This window comes from Petaurus breviceps, unplaced genomic scaffold (genome assembly GCF_028583685.1).
Source record: "Petaurus breviceps papuanus isolate PSGF00001 unplaced genomic scaffold, PetGlider_PUasm1.0 64, whole genome shotgun sequence".
NCBI lineage: Eukaryota > Metazoa > Chordata > Mammalia > Diprotodontia > Petauridae > Petaurus > Petaurus breviceps.
The window spans coordinates 3,108,140-3,120,558 of NW_027186428.1; the positions used below are offsets into that span (position 1 = coordinate 3,108,140).

The following is a 12,419-nucleotide window of genomic DNA, read 5'->3' on the forward strand; positions in this document are numbered from 1 at the left end:
AGAGTCGATTTCTGCCATCCTATACATTTCATTTTATAACCTTAAAACATTATTCTGAGGAGTCCATTACCTTTTTCCCAAAATGCCAAGAGTCTGACACAAAAAAAAAGTTAACAAATCTTGTCTTAAATACTAAGGCTTCAAATACAAATTTCTACAAAAGCTATTTCATTTGTCTACTGTTTCCCAAAAATCCATATTATCTACATGATAATAATCCATAAAAAATTAGTTACAGTTATTATTTCATATCTTTGCTAGGAAATGAAGCAATTGAGATGAAAATAAGGAGCATTTGCAATTGAAGTTGACTGATTAAAAGAGCTCTTCTCAGAAAGGTAATATGTGAAATAACTAGTGAAACAAAATTATAATGCATCAAAATTTGGTCGGATGTGTTTAGGAACCATTCCACATCTGTGCAAACCATACAAACCAAAATTTACAATAAAAACTAGTATCTACCTTTGCTACATCTTCCAGTTACATTTTCAAAGTCATACTTAATTCTAAAGATACAAAATTGTTGGTATGTATGAGAAAATACCCTGATGATACCAATTTATAATAGCTAATTGTTTGAATGATGTAAAAAATACATTTTACTTAATATTCAATTTTAAAACCTCAGAATTAGTACAAAGGGAGGGAGGAAGACAGGAAAGAAAGTTGAGACAAAGTTCCAGGAATCTTTTAAATTTCTCCTAGGACATTAAAAATATTTGATTCATCAAAATGTCATTGGTAAGTATACTTTTCTGGGGACATAATCACTGTATTCAATAAAGGACCAGGTACAAAAATGTATAGCTATTTAACACTACATCCCTTTGTAACTCAATTAAATACTTCTATAGGATCATAGGAGTATATATTTAGTGCTAGAAGGGACCCTAGAAGCTATAAACTAGAGGAATAAACAGGCACAGAAAAGTTAAGTGACTTGCTCAGGGTCACACCGCTATTAAGTGTCTTACATTATTATGTAAGGCAGGATTTAACACTCAGATCTTCCTGATTCCAAAATTTAGTGTCCTATCCTCTAAGCCAGCTAAGCCTTAAGGCCACAAGTTCCCCACTCCTGTTTTATACTTCATAAATCTTCAACAATACAAATGTATAATAAATATACATGTTTATAGTATTACCATTTCCTGTATAGCAACTATCCATTAGAAATTCTGGGACAGGTCACATAATCACAAATGGGTTCATAATAATATATAGCTGAAATTTTTAGAATTTACAAACAACTTTTACAAGTTCAAGAGAAGCAGCTAGGTTTAGTGAATACAGAGCCAGACTCAGGAAAAGAACTACCTGGGTTCAAAGCACTGTCCGGTCCATATATCCCTAAACAATCTCAATGCGCTACACAACTCTCCAAGACTTTAAGGCTACAAAGACGGTTCAGGGATCTAAAATGGCAAAAGAAGTTTCCTCACCAGAGAATTCCCTGTAGCAGTGAAATTACAATTCTAATTTCTATCTTTGAAAAAAAAAATGTATCACCTTGTTTACCTACATAACACATACCCTAAATTGGACAGACAGCCAGTCTCAGAGGCGAAAAGCCCTGGTATTAGGTCCTACCTCTGAAGTGGAAGCACAGGTAAGCCGCTTAACCTCTCAATGCACTAGGCAACTCTGAAACACTGAATTACAGATTAAATTACAGAGTCGCCCACACTGACAAAATAACAGGTCCCATTCAAAAAAGAAAAAAGAATCCTCAACAATACTTTGTGCGGGGATTCTTAACCTGGGTTCTGTGAATGTGTTGTTGTTTTTTAATTTTTCGATAGCTTTCAATATAATTTTTCTCTGTAATCCTATGTATTTTATGGTATGAATTTAAAAACTTCATTCTGAAAAGGGTTCCACAGCTTCACCAACAGGGTCCATGACACAAAAAAAGTTAAAAACCCCTGCTTTAGGGTAAGAATCCTTTTGCAAATGAAGAAACTGAAACTCATAAAGTTAAATAACTTACCTTAAGTTATATGGTTTATCTCCACACAGTGAGTGGCAAAATCAGAACCTAAACTCAAGTTTGGAGCATGAAGCCCAATGCTCTTTGGGGGGGGGAAGGGAAGGTGGGCAGGGCAATTGGGGCTAAGTGACTTGCCCAAGGTCACACAGCTAGTAAGTGTCAAGTATCTGTGGTCCTCCAGGTCCTCCAGACTTCAGGGTCAGTGCTCTATCCACTGCACCACCTAGCTGCTCCCAGTGTTCTCTAATTTTTCTGTAAAACCAGTATTAAGAAGCAATTTGGTCAAAATATGAATGCAGAATGAAGGCATTTTGTTTACTAAATTCAATTATCTATTAAAACACATATATCACTCTGAAGAATGTCCGAGCCCCTAGGATCATCCCTGTTGGCCACAGAACAAAAGCTTAAAGTAAATCCAATATTCATAGGAAAATATTCTTCAGTAACAGGAAGTAACTTCTATTTTGGCAATGAAGAAAAACTTGTAGCCAGAAAATAAGGTGTGGTATTTGTTTTTGTTTTTGTTTTAATTCTTCTTAACTTTGCCTCAATCTTTCAATTAGTCAACACTGAACAATAAGCACTTACTACACAAAGAACAGCATACTAAGTAAGCATACCATAGTTTACAAAAAAAATTAAGACTGCATTCCATTCTCAAAAAGTTCACTAATTAGGGAAAAAGTATATGCACAAAACAAATGAATAGCAGACATGGTTGCATAGCAAGTACAAATGAATACAATGCTAACTGAATAGTTAAATTTTAGAACGTGAAACAGAATTCGGCAACTGACATCAACATTTCCTGAGCTAGTTAGGCACACTTCTATGTTCAGATCATCAAAAAGTCACCCATTCGAGAGGCTAGGTGACACAGTGAATAGACTGGCCCTGGAGTCTGGAAGACCTGAATTCAAATCCAGCCTCAGACACTTGACACACATACTAGCCGTGTGACTTTGGGCAAGTCACTTAACTCCAATTGCCCTCCAAAAAGAAAAAAAAAGTCACCCATTCTCAATACCACATATGCATAAAAGCCTTTATTAGGGCTGTGAAGTCAACTTGAGCATACCCCCTCTCCTCCCCCCCAAAAAAAAGGAAAAGAAAGAAAAAAACCCTTCTTTCAGCCAACCTTTTGAAACAAACTCCAGAACCACCTCCAAAGAGAAGCCTTTCCTCATTGCCCTACTTCTTGAGGCTTTCTCCCTAGGATTTTCTTGTACTTAATTTCTGTGTAAATTCATCCCTTCAATACACTACAAACTCCTAAAAAGGTGGAGCTATTTTTTATAGCCTTTGTATACCCACAGCTATTTTATAATTTATGTAGCTGTAATTTGTATTTCTTCCCCTCATATCTATCCCATAGGGTTAAAGTGAGGTTCTAATCAAAAGAAATAATATAAAGCACTCTGTAAACTTTAAAGCATTATGTAAATATCGGCTATTATTCTCTTCTATTATTAATTCAATCTTCTACATGTCTTGTTTACTTCCCCATTTCATGCACTAGGACCATACCTTATTTACTAAGCTTATATAATATATATAACATATAATCTCTATAGTTATATCCTTATCTAACTATACCAAAAGCTGTCAGATACAAAATTTTCATAACCTTTTATATTAAGACTGACACATCTTACAGCAAGATAACATTTATAGTTATACATCCATAATCATGGTAATTACAGTTTGGGTCAAATTTTTAGTTTTTATTAAAATATTTGTGACTTAATTATTTTAGGGCTGGGCTACTTTCTTTTAGACCAGAGAAGTTGTTTTTGGAATAGTAGAAAAAGTTATGGACATGAAGTCAGGAGACAATATTTCAAATCCTAACACTTACTAGCTATGTGACCCTAGGCAAAACACAACTTCTCTCAGCCTCAGTTTCTCTTCATCTGTAAAAGTGGGGATAACATCTGTAGCACTTAACCTCATAGGGTTGTAAGGATCAGATGAGATCATCTCAAATGGTATTTTTTAATATAGCCTCCAATTTCTTGGGAGAAAACTTAATTTTAAATATGTTGCCAATAAGACTATAAATATACTATATATGATTCTAATGAGAGGCAAGATTCTGGATTCTAATCTCAGCTCTAACTAACTTGCTATATCAGTGATGTAGAAAAAGTCACAACCTCTCTGGGCTTCAAATTCTTCACCTGTAAAACTGGGATATTTATTAGATGATTTTATCCACTCTAAAATTCTTTGACTATGCATCAAACTAACACAAAATTCAAGGATTTTTATTCAATTTATGCAATGAGCTCAATTAGGCTGGGTGGAAAAACATATAAAATAGAATTCCTACCGTCAAAAAATTTAGTTTGAAGGAAGTATGAAAATACCGACGACATACACACATAATAAGCAAATTATTCTGACTTAAAAGCCATTCTTATTTAAAATGTAAAGAAAAAAAGGCCATTTCTTTCCTACCTACAAATGCAAGTATTACAGGTCAAAGAATTCTTTGCAAAATTCATTACAAGACAGCAACACAATTATAACATTTTTTCCAAGCCCTCTTTCCCTTCCATATATAGCTGTTGACAAAACTAGTCAGACCAAAATATGTAAACGATAATAGTATAGGTTAAAAATTAGTATCTGGGGTGTTAGTCTAAATTAATTCATTGCATTAATTGCTGAATAGGCTGGAATTTTTAAGTAGTTATGGAGTTTAACCAGAGAAACCTGGACTAAAAAGTGTAGGAATTAAAAAAAAAAGAAACCACCAAGTTTGAATTAAAGAAAAAGCTACCCATGAGGGACAGAAATTCAGTTAACCCAAATAGTACAATTTTATCAAACTGACAAGATTCTCTTCCAACTAATCATTTCCCAAATTAAGTGCAATAACTAATTTATATTGCCGTCTTGATTTTTCCCTGAAAACTTTTTTTAAAGAGAGCCTAAGCAACAACAAGAGAAGCAAAGGGCCCCAGTAAGCTATAAACCAAAGGAAATGCTGAATTTAACTTATCTGCACTTTGGGACACAGCTAACATATATACTCCTAGTACTATCTATCTATAAGAATATATAGTTTTCTGTACCAAATTCAGGCTGCCCTAAATGCATACGATAAGGGATAAAAAGGATATCAATAATAAATGATAAATGATGAAATAAAATTTTGCACATAAAGAGAACACTCAAGAAGATGGCATGTTTCCACATAGACATAGAAATGCAACTTAAACTGGACTTTCTCCAAAAGATAAGCACATTTACCCCTTCAAAAATATTTTCGTTTGGTTTTCTAGACACTTAAGACTTTTAATTATGAGCTACTTTACCACTACAGAAGAATTCTGAAGGTTTCGTTTAATTATCTGCTTCTTAAGCCAGCCTTACTTAGCCCTAAAATTCCCTAGCTTTTGATGGTTGTTTTCGTGGATAGATTTTTCTTGAAGGGATGAGGGGTGGAGGTGGGGAGTAATTGGGAGTTACTCTCATGGCCCTTCTGGACCTGGATCCAGCTGACAGTACGAGCCGACTATTGCAGCAGCTGGTCAAGACTGCAAAGTGCAAGGACGCCTGGCCTGGACACCAACACCTGTCCTCCTCCAAGTGACACACGGACTCGGCACCTTTCATCCAATCCTGCACCCTTAACAGACTTGGGAAAGGTGATGGGCTGGGTGTCAGACACACGAAGAGGAAGGAAAAGACCCCAACCCTTTTTCCGCAGGGGCACAAAGGCCACGCCGAGTGGTAGGAGCCAGACTTCCTTCCCGGCGGCACACACATCGATGGAGCCGAGAAACTAGGCTTCCTCCCCCGCCGCTCACCACCTGGGCCGGGCTTCCCTCCCAGGGACACACGGACACACACACACACACACACACACACACACTCACACACTCACACGCGGCGGGGGCAGCGCGGCGAGATGAGAAGCGTGACACCGCGCACACGTGCGCGCACACACACCCCACTGGGGCCCAAGCAGCCCTCCCGCCGGCCGCGCGCGCACCACACACACACACACACACACACACACACACACACACACACACGACACGCGCGCGCGCACACACGCGTGCATTCCCGCCTCCTCCTCCTCCTCCTCTCACTCACCGGCATCATCTCGGGCAGGTTTCCGGGTCCTCGGCCGCAGCCGCCGCCGCACTCCGCAGTCCCCGCCGCACTGACAAGCACCGCCGGGCCCCGGCGCCGGGCTCCAGTCTCCACAGGCGCGGCCGCTCTCGCTTCGCACAGGCCGCGCAGCCGCGGCCGCCGCTGTCGGTCTCTAAGCCTAAGGAGCTACAGCCCACTGCTGGCAGAGCCCCAGCCAAGGGCGGGGGCGGGAGTGGGGGTGGGGGTGGGAGGAGACGGCAGTTGCGGCGGTGCTGAGGGCCCCCGCCCCTCCTTCCTCCCTCCTTCCCCCCTCGCCAGGTCCTGAGGCGGGCGGCGGGAGCCCCAGACACCGCCTCCCCCGAGATCCCGCCGATGCTGCCGCTACTGCTGCCTCTGCTGCCGCTACCAAGACTGCTCCTGGTGCCGCGGCCCCCACAGCCTGACCCTAGCCTTTCCTCCGCCTCGGCGAGTCTCCGCCCCCCCGCGCCCTGCCGCCACATAGGGGCAGCCACCGCCTCCTCATTGGCTGAGAGGCGGGGCCACGGCTGGGCCCGCCCACCTCCTCTACCTCCTCTCCCTCCCGCCTTCCCTTCCTCTCTACCTCTCTCTGTCCCGGGGCAAGTGGGCTGCGTGTCCCCCCACCACCCGGGAAGGATGCATGCCGCGTGAAAACGAGGTCCCCGGGGGAAAAGCAGGGGAGGGGTTTCGTGTGCGCGCTCCGCCTGCCTTTGCACCTCTTCCCCTTCCTTTGATCCTTCCCCCAATTGTTTCTGTCGTCAGATTTTTTTAGAGTCTTATGACCCACAACCTTATTGTTTTATAAATGAAGAAACAGGCTCATAGAGATTAAATGACTTATCCCAGGTCACACAGGTAATAAGGTGTGGAGCCGAGATATGGACCCACTGCCTACAAATCCACCGCACCCCCTCAAGTGCACCCTTCCCCCTCCGAATTTCCCCCCGCCGTTGCATGTTTCAGCAGCTGCGGCAATGCGCCAGCCTGCGGTGGGCACCATTTCCCTTTCGGGAGGGGAAAAGAGGGTTTGGGGACACAATGGCGCTGTGGTACTGCCCTTTTCCTGCGTCCTCTCCCCTTCCCCCTAACCAGTTTTTGCTTGCAGGGCCCCCTTGGGGCGATGCGCTAGGAGCCTCCCCTAAGCTTTGGCCCCCTCCGCCCGAGCACTTAAGTCCTAACTCAACCTGCAGCCCAGCCAGGAGGCCCGCACTCCACCCTTTCCTCCCACGCCTTCCGTGGGCTCGCATTCTTCACCCCGCCCCCTCCCCCAGAGCAGATAAACCTGAGCCCAGCAGTTTTCCCGAGCCTGCAGGCTGGTCATTTCTACGAGAATCAAGAGCACAGAATCGTCGACAGCAAATAAGCAAGAACTGGGGCTCCATCGAACATTCCCTCACATACATGTACCCTCCTGTGCCCAGGAGCACGGAGCAGCCTGGGCGCACTGAGAGCTCAACTGATTTGACTGGAGGGGAAATGAGCCCTGGAGTCCGGGGTCGGTAGTACAAGACCCCCCCCCCCCCCCCCCCCTCCCCCCCCTCCCCCCCCCCCCCCGTTAGGACTTTAGTGCTAGGGCTGGACCGGTGGGCTGGAACCGGGGGGGGGGGGGGAGGGGAGAAGGATAGGGGGAAACAACTAAGACTGGAGCTTTCCGAGGCACGGAGGGGAAGTACCTGCCTCTGCTCCAGCGCTAGGCTCCGAAGGACTTGGTGGATGGAGGTCTCTGCCCCGCCCACCCTAAATCCGTGGCCCCTGCGCAGAAAGGGTCTGTGTGTGGAAAATAACATTCTCCCGCCGCCCGGGCGGGACAAGGTGTCAGGTTTTCTTTACTGTTTTCAAATGGGGACTCAAGCGACATCGGGAAATGCAGGGGATGACATTTCACGTGAGGGGGGCGGCCCGGGGATACGAAGACACGCCCACACATCCCTACTCCTGCAGCCTAATTATAATTGTCATTTCTATGGCGCTTTAAGGATTGCTAGGTGCTTTTCTCTTTACCATCTGAGGATCGACCTCCAGGTGTCAAAATAAAAAAGAAAACTGAATTTAGAGACGGAAGTCTGATTTCGAATCCATAGTCAATCACATGTCAAATCTTGTGGTTTCTACCAAGGCCACATAATCGCGTTATACATTCGATCCTTTCTACTTACACATCCAAGTAAAGGCCGCCTAATTGGTCACCCTGCCTCGAGTTTCTTCCCTACTCCAATTCATCCTCCATATAGCTGACAAAATTATTTTCTTTAAGCATAGATCTGACTAGGTTACTCCTCTACTCAATAAACTCAGCTGCTTCTTGACTCTAGAATAAAGTTTGAACTTCTCTGTTTTGCTTTTAAAGATTTTGGTAGCCTAGCCCCAGCTTATCTCTCTAACCTATTTATATCTTTACTACAACCACCACCACCGTCAGAACTAACTCTTCAATGGCCTTCTCTCCGTTCCTCACACTGGATATTCCACCGAAGAATTCCCATCTCCTTGCCTTTGCCCGGATCATCATCCCTCAGGACAGGAATGCAGTCTCTTCTGCCTCATAGAATCCTTCTCTTCCCTTCAAGACCAGCCTATATACATATACATAATACATGTATGTGGTCTTTTTTGACCACCCTCACTACTACTACTCCCCTTCCTCCCAAAATAGCTTGTAATATGTTGTATTTATCCTTTATATGCTCTCCATCTTTAGACTGCAAGCTCCTTGAGATTGTTTTTATCTTCATATCTGCATCATAGAGCAGTATCTACCACATAGTAGGTGCTTAATAAATTCTTGTTAATTGATTAACTGTTGTAACTGTGGTAAAAATCAAACCTTTTGTGTTACACTAGAAGGACCAGAATTTAAGAATACCTCAAAGGCTCACAATGCATCAATTGTTCCAGTGCAATTATGTTATCCATAAGACAAAGGAAACAGATAGAAAAAAAATGTTTCACAGTAAAACTTCAATAAAAACTTTATATCAATCAACCAATTTGATCCTTCTAGTATTAAATGTGAGGTCTTTGAATCTTCCAGTGGACAAGAACAAACCGGGAGTGAACATTTCAAACCTTTTCTGAGGTGCAAATGCCATGTCTTAACTTTGCTCTTCACCATTCTGGTTGCCCTCATCTGGACACTCTTCAGCTTAATGTTCTTTAAATGTGAGCAGCATGGTGTAGATGGATAAAATACTGACCTTGGAGCCACAAGCCTGGTCATGCTTTCATGATCTTAGATAAGTCAGTTACCTCAGTTCCTTTGTGTGTAAAATGAGGGTCTTGGACTAGACTTCCAGATTCTCTTCCAGCTTTAGTCTTTATCCTTATCTGCAATATCAGAAATTGCCTATTGGACATTTTCAACTGGATGTTACCTAGGCATCACAAATTCAAATGTCCAAACATATTTCTGTCTTTTCCCAAAAAAGTTACCCCTCTTCTTAACTTCCCTATTTCTGGCAAGGGCAAGACTATCCTTCCTGTTACCTAAGATGAAAATATTGCAGTTATTCCAACCTTATTCTCCCTTACCCTTCCCTTCATATCCCAAGAGTTGCCGTTCTACTTCCACAAGTCTCTAGGTGCAGCCTTCTCTCTACTTGGATGAATGAAAAAGCATTTATTAAGCAATTACTGTGTGCCAAGCACTGTGCTAAGTGCTTGAGATACAAATTCAAAAACAAAGATAGTTCCTGTCAAAAACTTTACAATCTAGGGGGCACCTAGGTGGCGAAGTGAGTAAAGCACCAGCCCAGGAGTCAGGAGAACCTGAGTTTGGATCCAACCTCAGACACTTACACACACACACACACACACACACACAAAACCTAGCCGTGTAACCTTGGGCAAGTTACTTAACCCCAATTGCCCTCCAAAAGGCAAAAAAAGGCCAAAAAAAATTTTTGCAATGGGGGGGGGGGCAGGGCAGGGAGGGGAATGGCACAAAAAGGAACATTGTAACACATTGGTCCAAAAAGTTACTATGATGAGGAACAGGACCTTGAGACAGTAGTAGGTTGACACAGCCCAGCTAAGAACACTGACAGAGTTGTTTTAATCCAGAATTCAACTTCTCTAATTAGAAACTCTGACATTTTCTTATCTGACCATGACCATTCCACCTTTCCATGTCCTTCACCCCTCCTACATGTGCTCTTCTCCATCATCAAGACCTCCATTTCCTCCTCAAATTGCCTCAGTACCTTCTCAGGCTATTACCCCTATTCTAATTTCATTTTCCTTCTTCACCCTCAGCCCAATAGTTAGACATTTCACCTCTACTCTACCCTCTGCTCTTGAATCCTCTTGCCCCCTTGTCACATCACTTCTTTTGCCAAACCTTAGCCCTGGATTATTCCCACCAGGAAGAAATCCCACAACTTGCTTACTGGGTGTGCTAAATATTCATAATATCCAACCTCAACTGGGTCCTCAATGCATCAAGACAGTTCTTTTATTCCTCTCTAATTGATTCCATATTTCTCACCACAGAAGCCATTCCAAATCTTTGCTCTCTTCAGACCCCTCACATACTCTCCTCCCTGTTTCTCAGATAAGGATCTTTCTTCTTTAGACAGTCAACTAGGTTTATTAAGTGACTACTGTATGCCAGACATCATGGCATATAAAGAAAGGCAAAAAATAGCCCCTGCTCTCAGAGAGCTCACTGTCTAACAAGGGAGACAATATACAAGCCACTATGTACAAACAAGATACATACAGAATGAACTGGAGATAGATAGTCTCAGAGGGAAAGAACTAAGATTAAGCATTGTAAAAGGCTTCTTGTAGAAGTTGGGACTTTAGCTGAGACTTGAAGGAAGCGAAGGTACCTAAGCTTTGGAGACAATGAAGAGCATCCCAGACATGGAGGATAAGTAGTGAAAATACTCAGAAGAATTGAGACCATTTGACATGAACTCCCTCTTCCCATTTTCTTCATCTCCAAATCCCTTAATATCATCTTCCACACTCTGCTTCTTTCCTCAGTCTCTGACAAAGTGACCTTTCTCTTTACCAAGACCAACTCCTCTACACGTGCACCAGATCCCATTCCCTCCTGTTGTCTCCAGTAGATCACATCCTCAATCATCCACTCTCTTGAATCTTCCATCTTTCTCTTTCCCTATCAACTGGCTCCTTGTCTACTGCCTTCGAACATTTCCAAGTCTTCTACATCCATTAAAAAAAAAACAATACTAGGCCATCCTTAATCTTGCCTTCCTTTCTCATACAAATTCCTTGTAAAATTATCTATACTGGTGACCTTCACTTCTTCTTTCACTCATTCCTCAGCCCTTCATATTCTAACTCTTCACGTCCCTTATTTGAAATTGCTTTCTACAAAGTTACCAGTGATCTCTTAAATGCCAAATCTGATAGTTTGTTCTGAGTCCCAATCCTTCTCAACCTATTTGCTTCATTTGAAACTGTTGACTCCCCCAGTATACTCACTCTCTCTTCTCTGGGTTCTGGTGACACTATTCTTTCCTGGTTCACCTCCTACCTGTCTGACTGCTTCCTTTGCTGGCTTATTATCCACACATTTCTCCAAAGTGTAGGTGTTCCCAAAAGTTCTGTTCTGGGTTCTTCTTCTCCCTCTATACTATTAGTAATTTCATCAGCTCCCGTGGATTTAACTATGATCTCCATGGATAAGACAAATGACAGAGATAAATAAATAGATCAACAGACAGACAATAGATAATTGTTCATAAATATAGAAGTCTATGTTTTATACACACACACACACACACACACAGCCCCAGTCTTTCCCTTAAGTTTCAGACCCAGATCAATAATTGTTTATTGGACATTTCAAACTAGATGTTCTAGAGACATCTTAGACTCAACATGTCAAAAACTGAAATAATAATCTTTCCCCCTAAACACTCTCCTCTTCCAAACTCACCTATTTCTATTGAAGGCAACACCATCTTTCCAGGGTCTCAGGTTTATAATTTTAACATTATCCTGGTATATTCACTCTCCCTCACCCTATTTATCTAATTAAGTTGTCAAATCTTGTTTCTACCTTCACAATATATCTCAAATCCAAACCTTTCTTTCCATAGTTACAACTGTAGTTCAGGTCCTTATCACCTCTTGCCTAGATTTTTGTAATAGCCTCCTAAATCATCTCCCTGCTTCAGTTTCTAACCTCTCCAGTCCATCCTCCACACAGTGGCCAAAGTAATTTTCCTTAAGCACAGATATGACCATGTGACCTCCCCCCCCATTTGACCAACTCCAATGATCTCTAATTGCTTCTAGAATAAAATATAAATTCCTCTCTAATTTT

General features: G+C 42.3%; 1 protein-coding gene across 6 annotated transcripts in view; it reads right to left on the reverse strand.

Moving 5' to 3' along the window:
* The window catches only part of PPP1R13B (protein phosphatase 1 regulatory subunit 13B), a 133,738-nt gene extending 127,167 nt beyond the window's left edge, over positions 1-6,571 (reverse strand). For 4 of the 6 annotated variants that reach the window (XM_069103784.1, XM_069103781.1, XM_069103780.1 and 1 more), the window contains exon 1: positions 6,104-6,571. In XM_069103784.1, coding sequence (XP_068959885.1) covers positions 6,104-6,112 — 9 coding nt within the window. In that variant the 5' untranslated portion in view covers positions 6,113-6,571. The remainder of the gene's footprint in view (positions 1-6,103) is intronic. The other 2 variants (XM_069103783.1, XM_069103782.1) reach the window with 1 other exon arrangement.
* Between the last annotated feature and the right edge of the window lie 5,848 nt (positions 6,572-12,419).